Below are 17856 nucleotides of genomic sequence, written 5' to 3'. Positions count from 1 at the left end.
CGAGAACGCAATTATGATAAATATTTCATTTATTTCGTCGACATAATTATTATTAACCACATTATTTCCCCTACAAACTACGTTCTTAAACTTATAATTACAGCTTCAGTGTGATTGAAAGGAAAAAGCAATTTGCAACGAAAGTACTGATTAAGTTATTCTCTTGATTTATACTTAAGGTAGCAAAATCGTGGCCTCTTGCAGGGATCTCACGCTTGAATCAATTATTATCTAGGATTTTATCGAATGGTCATCTTGAAGCAAGATTTGAAACAATCACAGTATATCAAAATATAAGATTCATACGAACAAATACTGCAAGTATACACACGAGAGTACAAATTAGTATAATTAAACAAGTACTATAAATTTGAAAAAGTCTTCTGAAAAATAATATAAAAAACAAAAATAATCATGTAGAAAAATTAACGTGACAGAAGTAAAGTATTGTAATCACAAAATCAAATCGACTTTTGTTTGCAATGTTCTTTTAATTTTATCAGAAAGAGAAAATATAAAGTGAAACGCATTTTTAAAATAATTAAAAGTTTGGGGAGCAAATTTACTTTATATTTAAGATTTACTGTCTACATAGTCCATTATTTGAAGTTCAAACTGATTATAAATTTTCTTTCGTGTGTTTTATTAATTCGACTTATCTTTATAAAATTAATTTAATTAATTTATTTATTTGTACGAAAATTGTTAGGTAATAAATACATTTGGTAGAGCTTTATTCATCAAAAATCTATCACTAGACACTCTGCATATATTATACTTACGTTATTGTGAAACGCTATCGTAAGTACAAAGATTCACAAAAAAGTTCACATGATAGTTAAGAAGATTCAGATTCTGTTTGCGTTTATTACGTAACAGTCGTCTCTTCGACACGAAAGTGCCGTTCAATCATTCAACGTTCGTTACGAGTTGCTGTAATAAATTTTAATTAGCCATCGCGTATCGCGCAATTAGTGTTCGAACAATGTACTTTCGTAACGATCGCTTTGCGAAATCGCTATTCGAGGCTGCGCGATCGGACTCGAATCCAATACACAACGATTATTTACGGAAGACAGACGGAATTCGGACCCGCATCGCGCGACATCGAATCGCTTGTTAATTATGTAAGTAACAAATTCGATAGCTATCGCATCACTTATGATGATTATGCCAAAATCGACCGCCAATCGCCGGTTTCTAATGTCATTTTTATTTATGTGCAACACATAGCTTTATATAATTTTATGAGCATTTTACGTTTATAAGTATAGAACGTTAATGTATCATAATATTAATAATTATATGGTAATGTATAATGCATATTCGATTGTAAATTTTATGTCGCGATTATAAAAGAATAAGTGAAAAAAGAGTGAGTTCATAATTTGTAAATTTTCCAAGTGGTAAATTTATTACTTTTTACTAAACTAGCCTCGATTTTTATTCGTGTCGTCATGTATTTTGCAATTAAAAAATATATATAAAAAATTTGCAAAAAAAAATATATATAAAAAAGAGATTGGCGACTGACATCATGATACTTAATGATGAAAGTGATACGATGTCACATGAAACTTTTATCATCGTGTCGAAATAAATCAAAAAGATTGAAATACAGTATAAACGCCTGCTATTTACTTACAATATACGAGCTACAGTTTCTGTCGTCCTACATGTGGTCGTGATATAATCGTTATAATTGTAAACTCTCACATACAAGTATATTTTATCGTCTCAATAATTTTTGCTTTTTATAAAGCGCGACGAAATATTGATTTCTTACTAATAATCGAGCGATGTCTAAGCTCTGACATGGCTACTTGTTATCATAACAATTATATTAGACGTCGATAACGATTCGCGCTCTGTTGCCTCACAATTATTACAGAATTGACCTCGAGGTACCAGGAAACAGTTTCGATATAAACGCGATAAATCTAAAAACAGTCATTTAGAAGGCCACGAATGAATTTGATTCGTAGGTACGTAATTGATTGTACGACACGCCATCAGCATACTCTAATTCAGATCGCCGCTCCGTTATTCCGAATCTGCGAGAATTAGCTTCAATGAGACCAAGCGTTTCCCAAAGAAATGTTATCTCAAATATGAGACGATAGGAGACCTTTTGCAATCCTAAATTCCTGATTGAAGACACTTCTGATCGAATCTAGAATTAGAATCGATCTAAGAAGCCGTTGTTAGTCGCATTTAAAAATTTTGCTCCTTCGTTGCAAAGCGATCGAATTCGCGACGTATTTTAACGGCCGATTTGAAGAGAGGAATGATATAACAATATACGAATATTACAATACAATAAATATTAATTGACATCGTTAAAACGATTGATCATTTCTTTGGGCGATTGTATCTCTACACGATGCACAACGAGACTGTTTATCATAAAATGTGTACAATCCTCAATGTGACGCGGATAATTTATCAATAATTTATATGTAAAATACAATGGCATCCTTTTTACATAACGATTTTTAACGGTATTGGCATGAAATTTATAAATCATTTCTTGCATAGAAATTGCGTTGCAAATAACACAATAGATTACATATAAGAAACGAGAAATGTGATACTTGAAAAAAATAAATTAAGTATCTAGCGATGAATAAAGTTAGAATAGAAGAGATTAGAAAAATTATTGTAAATATTATCAAAAAATATCAAGGATGCATTCAAAAAAATAAAAAAGAAATCGCAATCATAATCGCCTCTAAGACCTATTAGAAAAAGAATAATAATTTTACCTCATTATACCTCATTATACCTCATTATTTATACCTTCATTGCGATCGACATAATAAGTGCTAAATATTTATAAACGTACATTATAATATCTAACATGACGCATAATTTATGGGATATTTATGAGATATTACCCAACCTTCAGACGTGATGATGCTCAACTCACGAATGTGCATTACCATATCATGTGCATTATAAATATCATCATAAATAAATCGCGAATGTTTATTGAATATCCACATTATTAACCTGACCAAATGTAATGCCACATACAAGGATATCGGGTAACAAGATCTCACGGTTCAGTCACCCTTATTGATGATCTCGGCCTCTTGCATATCCTCTGGTGCCATGTCAGCGTCACCCCAACCCCATATAGCACCCTCATGCGTATGATGGTGCGCGTCATGATCGTCCATTTGCTCGTATTTCGAGCCATCGCCCGTTCGTGCCGCGCGTTTCTTTATCATACTGTGTCCTACAGTTTTTAGATCGTATGCCCAACCGATCCAGGCAAAAAAGTCGATGAAGGCGGTGGTGAAGTTTGTGCGATAGTTACCCAGCTCGGCAGCTTTGTAGTCCCACGGGAATACGTGATGATAATTGTGCCAACCCTCGCCGAAGGCGCCGATGCCGACGCTATAGCTGTCGGTGGAGCTGATGGTGCTGCAATAAAGATATGAACATGTTTCAATCTATTCATCACGCAGATTTGCGTAATGATGATTTTGGGATGTAAGATAAACGACAATTACGGATCTTCGATAATACTTACTTATCGTACGGTTTCATGCCCCAGATATGGGCTGCCGAGTTTACCAACCAAGTTATATTCAATGATAAGGTATATCTGAAGAGGGTGGCGTACCAGGCGTACATGGGTTTCTCATTCCAAAAGTAGCACGGTATCCAAGTGGGAAGTAGGAAGCAGAAAACTGGCATCAAGACGATGTAGAGCCTGTAACAGACATGCAGATTTTAATAACAGACATTCACTCGTAAAACCTCACCGATTGATCTTGAAAAATGGTATCTTTGTCAATGAGAAATTATCGTACCTGCGTTGCCAAATCACAACGAAATCCTTCTCAAGATCGCTCATGTCAATCGTGGCACCCTTATTGATGACATCCGGATGCTTGCGAACCAACAACCATCCCATATGCGAGAAGAAGAAGCCTCTCTGCGCATTGTGTGGATCCGCGTCTGTATCTGTAAATTTGTGATGAACTCGATGATCCCTTACCCATTCATAAATGTGGTTCTGCAAAATGCAAATTAAATATAATAATTATAATAACACTTTCCAAAAGCTTTTTTATAAAATACTTTTTATAAACAATAAATCTCCTTGTTAATATTTTAAGAATAAAATACATCTTTTTTAATATGTACCGCGGCCATTATTATAAGTATATATACTATAAGTAGTGTCATAAAAGAATAATTATAAATTTATAAGATAATTATTATTTTTTTTTATGTATAAGTTCGCATAATGGCAATTTTAGGAGACGTACTTGAAAAGCCGTGGTCTGAAAAATCATTAGAATAACTCTCATTGGCCATTTTGCTTTATAAGATCGATGAGCCCATAATCTGTGAGCTCCTCCTGTAACACCAAGAGCTGCGAAAGCTGCGACTATTATACCTAAAAAAAAAATAAATAAATAAATAAAATAAAATTTATCGTTACATTAATTTAAGATTCCTTGTCAATTTACACTTGCCGATAAATCTTTTTTTTATATCATTTATCCCAAAAATCAATCATTTATAATTAATGAAACAATACGTGTGTGTGTGTGTGTGTGTGTGTGTGTGTGTGTGTGTGTGTGTGTGTCGAGTCTTAAATTTTCAATTTTGAGAAATACATGAGTGAAACGTACTCCAAAGAAATGTGTAAAATCTTGCAGCCACTATTAAAAGATACAATCCATAAAGTGCACCGAGATGAAGGTAGGCAAAAGCTATCATGTTTCTCCAGACAATTTTCCATTGATATTTAGACTTTGAGGTTTGTGCCTTTTGCATTAGTAATTTTTGCGTTACAGTTTTTTCCGTCGCTGATTTTTTTTGCGACACATCCTGCTGAGAAGCTTCGAGAAATAAAGTCGCTGAGCTGCCAAATAAATTCGGTGCCATGTTGCTGGAATATCTATAACAAATATTTACGTCTTTAAAATAAAAAAATATAATTTACATGTATATATATATATATATATATATATATATAAATTAATAAACTTTTAAATTATTTACTATATATATTGAGAGAAAAAGAAAGAGAAATAAGAAAAAACGCAAATATTTTAAATTTTTAAAATATAGGTAAAGTGAACAAAAAAGTGCTATAAAATAAATATTTTTCAAAAATTGTTCAAAATTCTTTAAATAAACTTTTAAGTATTTTTAAGTATTTAAATATTTAAAAAAGTAATTTAAACAAATTTAAGTTTTAGGCATGTAAATGCCTCTATGTGCGAACTCGAAAATTATAACAAAATTATAACAAAATTTGAAAATAATTAATATTAAATTATGATTATGAAATATAATTAAATAAAAAATATGTAACACATGTTAAATTAGGAAAAAATTATTATAATTATCAAGTTGAATAAACAACCGTTTTTTTGCATTTTAGAACACATAGATCATGCGTAGAATAATAAGTGCCCGACATGTGCTAATTGTCTGCATTTTCAATTTTGCTTAATAAATTCACGAAAATGTTAGCGGAAAGAAGCAAAAAAAACCAAACTGATCGAGTTTAAAAGTCTTTTGGTTATCGCGAGTGTTTTTTTTTCTTTGTCTCTTTTATCACGAACCAGCAGAATGATTTCCATATTATCGCCGTTAACCGGAGATTAATGATTCTTTGATGATTCTTGACATATGTTACGTACAACCACGCAACGATCACGTTATGAGTTTCTAGAATATTATGTGTGGTCAATATGTGCGACACACGTGTCGACAGTGTACGCACAAAAAAGGGAATTTTCTAAACATCGCTCTTTCGTCACGTCAAACGAGTATCCGCGGTTTGTCTCGCGGAGAATGATATTCTCGAATTATGTACGAAGCAGAGTACACGTCGTCATAAATACAGCGATGTCGACATCAACGATCCTTCACAACGAAGATTGTGATTATTGCACCAGAACACCTCGTAATTATCGGTAATATTACATTACGCAAGCAGTTCTATTATGATTCAACGCAAAAATGTTTTAAATGAAAACATTTATTCTTTTCAAATGAAAATGAAAAGTCACGTTGAATAGGCATATTTTATTGACTACATTTCGGAATATGAATGTTTTCATACACAACAATTTCCTTAAATGATTATTTAAGATTCTCGTCGTCTGACGATTTAAGTAGTTTTAAAATTATAAATCATGCGTTAGTAAATTTAAAAAATAACGAAGCTTTAAATGCTCACGGCTGAATATGCGTACATGTTCTTTCTACTTTATGGCTAATTAGGTATAAAGTGTTAATCCCTCCTCCATATATCCACGTTCTGCGAGACTGATGATGAAGACGATGCGGGTTATGTAGGTGCCCTACTTCTATAAATGTTCCTTTCTTTTGTCGGTCTGCATTCTCTCGACGTCGAGAGTTTACGTATAATTTAACGGAACCTGATTCACGATACTGCTACTCATATTATGGATCCCGTAACCGGATTCAGACTATCAATACTGCGTCGATGAACATTCACGTTTGTATGTCAACTAACGTATAAATTTATCCTTAATGTATCATCCAAGTTATGTTAACGATTTCTTGGCAAACATATATTTTTTTATTAGATTGAAAGCATATTACGGATCATTTCATCGAAAAACGACACCTGCGCGATATGATTTAGAAAAGAAATTGGTTTCTTCTGCTTTCTCTGAAATGTCGATTAACAAAATGTCACAGCTGTTGTTTTTCTTATAAATTATATTAAACGAGAAAATAGAAAATAAATCTCCATGAATTAGTCTAAATTTTTTATTTACTTTCATGTAATATTAATCTTTTAATAATGCATTAAATAAGAAAAATATATATCTTTGAATTTTTTCGAAATTTACGAAAATAAATAGCTTAAATAATATTATCACATAATACTTTTGCTTAAAATAAAAATAATGTTATACAATTTAAATTTACAAATTTACATTTTTCAGTTTTGCGAACTTTGTCAAAGAAATATTAGTTAACACCAATGAGGCAAAGGAAAAGGATGTTAATAGCACGGATATTAGATCATTAGAGAAGGAGAATATATGTATCTAGAAGTAAATATATATCTAAAGAGAATAGTAAATATATTTCTTTCTTTCTCTCTATTTTTCTTTGCTTTGTAATAATTATAACAACAATATTATGCTGTCAGAATTAGAAAAACATACATTCAAATATTATCTTGTTTTTAATCTTATAATTAGAAGTAAATTAGAGGTAAAAGGTAAAGAAAATTAGAAGTAAAAGTTCAAACATCATCATGTTGAAAATGTTCGTGTTAAACGATTGTCTGTGACGAATATGTTTGCACAACGCTGACTGTCAATCAGCGTAGATCTTTGCAGAACAGAAATGCAACAGAGTTTGAGCGAATGCTTGACTTACGCTAATATTAACTCTTTACCTAGAGTAACCAGGTTGACGTGCTATTTCCAAAGTAGCTTACGTTCTTCTTCTCTAAAAGTCTAGTATGTCATAAATTCTTACTTAAATGTCCAATTTACAACATTAGAAATAGTACGTAGTTAGAAGTCTTTCAAATTTCAGAGAGGCTATTAAGGAGAAAGTCATATAATCAATATAAATGTTAATGGCCACTTTATAGACAAATTTTGTATTTTAATAAACATGAATCACAAAATTAAGTTTGTATTTTTATTCATTTTAAAAATACTATTTATAAAGTGTAATTTTGATTATAATTTTATGTGCTGTATAATATTTATAAAAATATACAAAAAATATTTAAAGAATTGGCTCATTCGTACACGTCGGAATACATTAAATTAAAATTTCATTATGAATTATGGATCTCTCTAAAACGAACTTTGGAAATTACATTTGAAGTATTAATTTTTTGAAAACTGATTACGTAAGTTGTTTATGACATTTACGTCTTCAAGTTTTATTAAATTAAAAAAATTCTAATTATCCACTTACAATTAATTGTATTCGTCTGTGTCTCAAATTGGCCGTAAATAGATACAAATTTATTTCATGATACTGTTATTAATTCGAGTACTCGATTTTGCTTTTCAACGTATCATCGGAAAGCATAATTTTCCTTGTTTTTCTCTAACCCAAAGAGAAAAGATCCATGTGACTAAAGGTTAATTATGGATTGACTATAAATCAGTGGTACAGCTATCTCCTCATCTTCTGCAACTGTATTACTATCATGCAAGTAGTAAAAGATGAGAAATCCTCGTGAAAATGCTACCGAAAATGTATACTTTCTTATCGCACAATTAGAGTGACTCAAAATTTCATGATAATAAAATCATTCATAAAGACTGAAATTTCGGAAGTTCGGAACTATGATTCGCTTCTGTTCAATTTTTATTAAAAATGTTGTTACAAATTAAAAGCATATTTTGTAATAAAACTTTACTTTTTTTATTAACTTGACGTTAGATAAAAATATAGATGAACTAAATAATGCTGAATAACCAAATAAACAAATGACAAAAATGTTAAAGATAAAAATAAACAAACTATAATGTTGAATAACTAAATAAACAAAATTAATCTAATATAATTGGATGTTAACAGATAATTATAAATTTAATTTAAAGCAAGTATTTTTTATCTTTTCTTTTGTACGCGTAAATTCTTTCGTTTTGTACAGAGTCATAGGATCAACAAAAGTCAAAACTAATATCGAGAAGTGTATCGTATTCTTGATGGACCCAATTAAAAATTGAAAATTGAAAAAAGCACAAAAGAAGAAAGGAAGCCATCATATTTTATTATATGTATATTTATCTTCTTAAAATTAATTAAATTAATTAAATTTATAAATATTAAAATTAAATAGATAAATTTTGAAATTAAATCTGTCGGAATTTTTTAAACTTTTTATTAAACTTTTTATAATATAATGTTATATTAAATAAATTGAAGTTAATAGTAACCACGTAATCCAATCATAAAATTAAACATTAAATGTAATAAAAAGCATTGCTAAATTGGACAAGCTTCACAGTCGGAGGATGCATTTACGACGTGCGTTTCTCTTCCGGAACGTAGGCTCGGCACGGAGAAGTGTCATTCTAGTAAAAGTGCTTACGGCACTTCAAAACGGTACATGATGTAGTCGGACAGAATACGGTTCAAGACGGAGAAAGGGGACGATGGTACAGGGGAAGATGGAGAAACGAGGAAGAACATAAGTAATGCTACGCTTGAATAGGAACAGGTTTTCCGGAAAGCAGGCCAATGGCGTCTTTAAGGTCATTGTCAATCACGGATCGAAATTCCTAGGCTTTTATAACGGGCCCGAAGCGATGTGAGATGTGACTCAGATAAGAGCATCGTGCAGCACCTCACGTTTTCGACCGGAATAACAAGTTTCGCCGTGTCTGTGATTTGAGATGGAAATTTTATACGAAATGCTGATTACGTTTTACTGCAAAAAAATTGATATATGGCATTAAAAATTGAAAATTGAAAAAAGCACAAAAGAAGAAAGGCAGCCATCATATTTTATTATATGTATATTTATCTTCTTAAAATTAATTAAATTAAATTTATAAATATTAAAATTAAAGATGAGTGAAGATTCGTGCGTCAACATGTTTTTTATGTCATTAAGTCAGATTAAAGGTGAAATTATTTATTTTTTATCCCTCTGTTTGAACAATAAACTTTCAGCTGAACTTCATACATTATTAATCTTTCTTTTTTTTTCTTTTTTACAAATTAAACTTTGTATACATTTTTTTCTGTAATTGTATTGAAAAGAGGAGCAATGCAAGAAGTTCAATTAAAAAAAACAAGTCTGTTGTTTATAAAGACAAAAAAATGAATTGCAAATAATTTCACGTGGGAAAGAATATGTGATGAGACAAAAATAATCTATTTAGTAAACAAAAATCATCGATAACTAAACTTTGAAATACAAACATAAATTTTTTAATTACGGATTGATGTTATCAAACGCTGATCCATTGGATTCGTTCTTTAAATTATGACTGGATATGTATCAGACGTTTATCGATGAGTGAAGTAGAAGATACTAAAGAGGAACGTGACCTACAAATCCCACAACACATGACGTTTTCTCTCGAGATTTAACGTATGCTGCTGTACGTAGTATCTGACAAATAACGTACGACTTTCTTTCGAGGCGAAACGTACGCCTGCTATTCAGCTTGCAATCATCATGTTGTACCGTATCGATATATTTTTCTTATTTTTATTAAATAGATATTGCTATTTGTCCAATAGAATAATTCACAGTGACGAATATTCTACAGACGGAAAATTTAAAAAAGTAAAAATTTTCTCATTTTTCTTAGAAAGACTCTTGCGCTCTTGCGCTCCTTTGTGTCCTTCGCTCTTTTGTGTCCTTATATGACATGATTACGAAAACACTAATTGCGAAAATCAACGCGCGTGGAAATTACAGAATGAGAGTTCGTACATGTCGGATGTGTCGGATGTGATTTAATTTACTGTCGTGATTTAGTTCATCACAACAATAAATCCTAGTTGTTATTAATGAATCATTTATCGCAAAATTTTTCTTGACACCATAAATTACCGAAGTAAAAAAAAACATGCTTAAAACTCGATTACAATTTGAATGTTACATTGTTGTATTGATTATACATTTGCACGTACTTTTTAAAGTAAATGTTACAGAGATTAAAATGATATAAATGTGAAAATAATATAAGATAAGATTTGATATGGCGTTTACCACAAAGAGCTATTTCTTGCACAATGCATAATGCTTTCTTTACGTGTTGGTATTTTGTAAGCATCAGCACCTTTCCGTTTCTATATTTTCATTTCCTCACAATTTTACTTTCGGTTGCACAGTTTGCATACAGATGAAACTCGAGCACGTATTGCAACATAATTGTGTTACAACCATTCTCATCCACTTGCACGCTCTGCCACTTTGATCCCTAACTAACCGAATCTCGCACTTTGTTGTGTCTCGTCTGAAAATTGTGTTGCGTGCACGTACGGCGAAACGCGTGCCGTTAACAAGATTATTGTGACACATTGGCAAATTATTATGCTTACGTGTCCAAAATGCCAAGTCTCGATTATCTGATAAAGATTTGTCAAAAAATATGAGTTTCTTCTAAGAAATAGATAAAAAGAAGAATAGATAAAAAGAAATCATAAATATCGATGACACAAACATGATGTTAAAAATTTCGTATTTATATGTTGCATAAATTAAAAATTGCTTATTATAGGAGTAATTTTTGCTTTTGGTTCAATTCACCGACGCTGAACTTGAATGAGTTGTCTGTGAGTTGACTAATGTTCGAGAAAAAAATATTGTCAACATCTAGAACGAAATATTCATATGATAATAACTACATTATATAGCATGTATTACATCTGTTAGATATTATCAGGAGATTCTATTCAATTCCACTCTAATAAGCAGGACAAACGCATAAGAAAGTGTGCCACACGAGAAGTTTTGTCGGAGCGACAGATAGGACAGATAGCACCAGCGAGAAAAAAGATTCACCATGACATGCGTAGTTTGTTGTATTTAGGCGCGGTTTTACTTTTGAGTAGTAACAATTTGAGTCAATTGAGAGAATGCAATGTGAGGAGCAATTGAGAGAGTGAGCTTGTGAGAGGAGATTGTACAATATACGCATTTGAATAAGATTATATAACTTTAAAATGTCTTTATTAGATTTCTCTGATTAATTATAAAAGCGATCTATCAATGTCTATTTAACATAAATATCAAGACTTAAGAAGTAAACTGAAGATGGAAAATTGTAAAAGTAAAATTAATAAAAAAAAATTAGTCAAAAAAAAATTAAATTTTGGAAAAGGAAATAACAAAAGTATATTTTATTTAACATGACAGAATTTATTTTAATAGAATTTTAATTAAAAGTTTATTTTTATGCAAAAGAATGTTCAAAAATTAAAGAGAAGACATATTTTATTCTAGAAGTTTTCTTTTTGAAAAAAAAAATAGATTTTTGCATCTATTATATCATATTTTTATGAAATTATAATCACGCAATACAATATGATATACAAAATATAATTAAGTATTGTGAATGCATTTAAATTTAATATAACATATAATAACGGAATTGTCCCATGAATAATCATGATGGGTATATACATTAATAAAAAATTTTCTATTTTTATTATTTAATAATTTTCCTGCCTATCTATCTGTAATGCGTCGACAGTTAATTAGGATTTTTCATTTAAATCTATTCCGACTTTTAAGAAATAACAAGAGCACACATTAAAAAAATTATTATAAAATCTATCAGTCACGTCATATTTCTGTCAATATTGACAAATAATATAATAAAATAATTCAAATAAAATAATAAAGCAATCTATAATTAAGCAATGCAATCATAAACGTTTCTCAATTTTTTTCTCAAATCAAACATTCATGGGATATATAAATAACTCTGGATAAAAAGAATATTATAAAATAATTTGATAATTTAAACTAATATTTTGATTCGTACACAAAGCAAAATTACAAAAAGTATTTAAATGTGAATTTTGGTGAATAAATGAATTTTATCAATCGCGATTAATCCGTCAAGTATTTAGAATCAATACATCGCTTTTTAACTTCAACAATAGTTACATTTTAATGTGTTAGATATGTCGAATGATAGATTAAGAAATCAGGAAAGATGACAGATTGGTTAACTTACGATCTGAGCAACGAGGACGAAGGCGAAATTACAACTACTTTGCCGAAGATCACGACTAAGCTCGACAGGGAACACGGGGATACGTGACGGTGATTCCTGGATGGATGATCCGACCTGATGGCGAGTCCACTACGAAATAACGAGATGCTGGAGCGTAAGTCCCACTTATCACCTTTGCGTCGCTTGTACAAAATGACGACCGTTAACGAAACCCCCGCCCGTTGTGTCGGTTGCCCTAAAAGCGCCGCTCTTGCAGGAGTAAACGACGGAAGTGACGGTTGCAAAAACCGAAAGTAGTGCGATTCGCTTTATCGAAATCGATTATTCGTATGAAAAATACGTATCCATTCGCATGCTCTCGATTCCGGTCACGTCGTACTTTTGAAATCGCCTTGTTATTCTTATATGCAAATCATACATATGAGGTCATAGACGCAATGGCTTAGTAATAGCGCCTAATATTCGCAAAGTGTTTGGCATTTTTTCCGTTTGTATAACACGATCAGTATAAAAAAAATAAATCTAATATGGAGACCAAATTTGAAAAGCAGAAACTCTTGTAATATCACTATTTATTTAATGTTGCATTAATGTTGTATTTATTTATATGTGAATTGTCAATATGAATTATTAATACTTATTTAATTATACTTATTGTGTAACATGAATATAAAAGCTGCTATAATTCTTTGATTAATACAGATAATTAAGGAATGGAAGAGATTTATAGGACAGATTTATAAGAGAAAAGTTATCTTTGTTCTTCTTTTTATCTATATTTTATCTATATTTTGTAGCTATTCAGAATTTTATAAAATTTCATAAAATTATTAGACGTAATATTTATTTTATTAAATCGATTTTATGTATAGAAATAAATTCACGCGCGCGCATGACTTTTATTTTTTGAAAACAATTAATCTTTATATTCGAATCTTCTTACTTTTTTATGAATTCGTAATAAAATTATGATACACTTTGTGAATCCACAAAATAATTATTGGCATACTAGTTATGGCGACCAACATTATAATTTGGATCGGGAACACAAAAGCATTTTGTGATCTTCTTCGAAAGCGGCGAAGAAACTTCAGTAGAAATATTGGGAGCTGAGACATAAACTTTTTCTCACGTAGTTTAATATTTTGTACGCGGAGTTTTCTTCGATCTCTTTTCTATCTCTTTCGCATATCATTTCTGGTTTATTACAGGCTTCAATTTTTTATAAAGGTATTCATTGAAATTCCTTTCTACAAGATTATTTATAGATTATTTCTTTCAAAAAAAATGTATAGAAACTAAACATAGATACGAAGAAATCGCATATTAACCTAAATTATTGGCGTATATTTCGTATAGAAGATTTTATTCGATATAATAAAAGAGATTACCTGAGGCTCCTGGATAGTCACCGCGGCCATAATGAAATTGTGATGTCATAGGCGAGAAATGACACAGTAAAATTTATTGCATCCAATTTGCAAATAAAGAATTATTTGACCAAAATGATACTTGAGATGACTTTGAGACACTTGTGAAAATAGACGATTGCTTTCTCTCCCTGATAGTTAATAAATAGTCATAAAAGGCACATGAAAGGCACGTGAAATAAAGCTTGTTCAGAAAATACATGATTTGACAGCTGTTGAAAAAAATAAAAAATATGCTTTTATATATAAAATTCAAAGATAACTTTGGCTGCCGTCCATTTTTACGAATTTGGTGAGTACGAAACAAGTACACACATCTGTATAATTAAGCACATAACAACGAAATGAGGTGCAATAAATAATTTTGTTGTCAACACATCACTTGTATAAAGATAAACAAGGATGAATGAACTTCTTATTTTTACTGACGTTATCATTAACGCGACGTTCTTAGCTGAATATCCACGAGCCTTAAATTATTACAATTCCATGTCTAAATATTTTTATAATTAAAGTTATTTGAGAGTATAAGAAAGTTAGAACTTTATAAATATATATTCCGGACAATATGCAATTGTTGATAAGAAAGAAGTTGATAAGAAAGATAAAAAATCAATTCAATATAATTTCTATCTGTTTAAATTTCTACGTAAGTTTGTAGACTCGTATGTAATTAATAAAATCAAATAAGATTTTCAATTCTAAAGCAATTGTATACAATTATAATGTATACAATTACATACGTTGTAAATAATATAAGATTGCAAAAAATTATTTTGTCAATTGAAGATTTCGTCATATATCCTCACATGACGATAATACGTCGTGACATCTATATTCATTTGTTATTTCGACAGAAATTGAAATCCATATTCAATTTCATTTATTTTATGAAATAAAGAGGCAATAAAAAAAATTATTAAATTGAATGGATTTTTACTATATAAATATATTAAACACCTTTATATTTATAATATAATAACAGATAGTTTTGTAAATTATAATGAGTACCAAAAAATATTTAAATATTTAAATTTCGGAGCGAATTTCGTAATATGCATGCAATGTATAATATATATGAATCAATAATTCTACATTAATTAAATAAAAAATTTAATAAATGTTAAATTAAAATAATTATTATTTTTATAGAGTTTGAGTTATAGCATAAGTATATAGCATACGAAAATGCAGTCGAAGCATACGAAATGCGGTCAAGAAGGAAAATTGTCAAGGATTGAAAGCTAAATTCTCTCTTTCTTTCTACACAAAAATATTACATCAGGTAATCTTAGTAAGAAATTTAAAGAATCATAAGTGATAAAGATAAAAAATGATTTTTGAGAGAATAATTGAAATGTATCTTTGATTTATGTTTATTGCGTTGAAAAAGAGTTTCTTGAATGAGGCACGTGCGACGTTGAAACCAAGTGAGAACGGAGTTTCACGTCCCTTCGTCAAACATTTGTTGTGCATAAATTGTCAATGCATTGTGCAATATTGAACTGGGAATGATAAAGTGGGTCGTAGAGCTTCATCAAGGTTGTCCTTTTTGGTTAAAATCTTAATGGGAAAAGCAATCGCATTAAGCAAATAATTACGATTAAATAAATATAATTATTATTTAATTTATAATCTAATATTTTGTTAAGTAAACGCGATATCAAAAAGAAAAATTATAATGAGATAAAAATAATAAATGCAAGGAAAAGTTTTGTTTTTGATTAGACATAATCCATTTCTAGATATATAGATACTTATTTATTGATAATCGAAAAAAAGAGTTTTTAATATAATCTTACAAATTTGTTCTAAAAATCGCAAATGTTATTTTAGAGTAGAATTTCTATTTGAATTTCTATTTCTATTCTGCTAGAATTTTCTTAATGAATTTTTTCTTTTGACACAACCAATTTAGATATCTGCGATGCTTAAAAATAAAAAACAAAGATGTATAGGAACTAAATTTTATTGCTTATTCACCGTAGATTTAGAGTGATGATGTTAGAAGTGAAAGAACACATTATGAAAGTTCTTGCAAAATATATTAAAATAGAAATATATTTTTAGATAAAATATATATTACATATTTTTATATATTTAATTTACGTGAGTTTATAAATTTGAATCACATATGTATATATAAATATTTATGTATAAAAAATAAATGAAAAGTGAACGGAGAACCAAAATCGGTGTCGATAAGATAAAAAAAAAGATTAAAGAAGGGAATGTCTTATTTTCAAAAGAAGAATTTCGTCCTATGAAATTCTCGTATGTTATTTACTGGAAGTAGATATTGATTTACTCCTCTCTCTTTATTGGTCCGTTATTTGTTTTTTTGAGATGGCGTTAGTTCAAGATCATGGGAAAATATATTTTTAGAAATATAAAATAAAAATTTCAAATGCTTTGAAGTTATAAGCGATTAATTAAAATCTTTGTGATATCTTATGAAAAATTAGTTGACACGATTACGATAAGCTAATTGTATTCTCTAAATCTTAATATCTTAAAATTTCGATAAAATTTTTTTCATTATAAGAATCATTTGCTATGCTTGATAATACAAACATTTAAACAAAATGCGTTATTTGATCTTGGCTTGTTTGTCCAAGTTAATTCATTGTATGGCATTGTAATAAATCATTACAACGTGCATACAAAATGATGTCAAGAATGAAAAGCAAATATTGCAAATGTAATCAAGACTGATCGATTAAAATATATCACATTTACAATTAGTTAGATTTTATAGTAAAAACATCAGGCGGGTAAATATCTCGTATCATACATGAGTCTACACATGCGACGATCATGTGTATATAATAACATAAATCAAATTGGAAGACTGATTCATGCTATAATTACACGATCGGCAGGTGAAAAACATGATGGTTAAAGCCGGAAAATAAAAAGAACATCGATGACTGGTAGAATCGCACGACGGTAGCTAACAGACGACCACTTCGGACAAAGGTTGAGCGGTGCATCGGCAGTACCGCCGCCACCCCATCCCCATGGATTCGTTCTCTCCCTGACCGCGTTCCATCGCGACCCGCGATCTCGGTCCTCTTATTACACCGATTTTTGGCTCACGTCGCTCGAGGAGAGCAGGTACATGCGAGTGACTAATCGCGCGAACGCTTAGAATTCTCTGTACGCGAAAAATAACAGGTGGAAACACAGTAAAGACGGTACCGTACCCGGGTGGTTCCGGCTGGTCCGATTGATCCGCAGCGCCACTACTGCCATGCTGGCGGTCCACAGCAAAGGGAAATACTCGCAGTTCTCTCGGTCGATAAACAATAGCCGAAAAAAGGGGAATTGTGCAGTTTTAGGTCAGTCTTCCTGGAAATTAATATAAATTTGAACTACATCTAACGAAATTTTTTATCTCAATTTAAGAAGAAATGATCTACATCTGTTCATCTAAGGCCAAATTCAAATTTACATTTACTCGAAATTGCAAAATGTCAAAGAACATACACGAGATTTTAATTTTCATCGTAATTAAAATAGACATTTAGGTCTAGATTTTAATCTGTTAGCTGCAACGCTCTTTAATCTAATTTTAATTTTGACTAATCTAATTTTAATTTTAATTTCACAATAAAATTTCTATATCTAGAATATTATTGCTGTAATAAGATTCACTGTAATTGTTGCATTAATCTAATCTAATTTTAATTTTGATCACAATAAAATTTCTATATCTAGAATATTATTGCTGTAAT

General features: G+C 30.3%; 1 protein-coding gene and 1 long non-coding RNA gene across 4 annotated transcripts; one reads left to right on the top strand and one right to left on the bottom strand.

The window, feature by feature from the left end:
• Positions 1-548: 548 nt before the first annotated feature.
• On the bottom strand, positions 549-17419 carry LOC105427511 (acyl-CoA Delta-9 desaturase-like). Of its 3 annotated transcripts, none has more exons than XM_089081452.1 (6): positions 17326-17419; positions 4653-4921; positions 4284-4414; positions 3822-4027; positions 3539-3721; positions 549-3429 (listed from the first exon to the last, which is right to left on the bottom strand). In XM_089081452.1, exons 2-6 carry the CDS (start codon positions 4906-4908, stop codon positions 3066-3068), a joined length of 1140 nt encoding a protein of 379 aa, XP_088937578.1. In that variant the 5' UTR covers positions 4909-4921; positions 17326-17419; the 3' UTR covers positions 549-3065. The 3 variants fall into 3 exon arrangements, with proteins under 3 accessions (XP_088937578.1, XP_088937577.1, XP_088937580.1); XM_089081451.1 differs by lacking the exon at positions 17326-17419 and adding an exon at positions 16991-17281; XM_089081454.1 differs by lacking the exon at positions 17326-17419 and adding an exon at positions 12690-12887.
• LOC105427423 (uncharacterized) lies at positions 5740-7211 on the top strand. The gene is made up of 3 exons (XR_016140334.1): positions 5740-5948; positions 6259-6500; positions 6954-7211. It is a non-coding gene; the product is annotated as an uncharacterized LOC105427423 (long non-coding RNA).
• Positions 17420-17856: the final 437 nt, after the last annotated feature.

Source organism: Pogonomyrmex barbatus, unplaced genomic scaffold, assembly GCF_055798465.1.
Source record: "Pogonomyrmex barbatus isolate J1 unplaced genomic scaffold, ASM5579846v1 scaffold5, whole genome shotgun sequence".
In the NCBI taxonomy this organism is placed as follows: domain Eukaryota; kingdom Metazoa; phylum Arthropoda; class Insecta; order Hymenoptera; family Formicidae; genus Pogonomyrmex; species Pogonomyrmex barbatus.
This window is presented reverse-complemented; position numbering and strand designations above follow the sequence as displayed.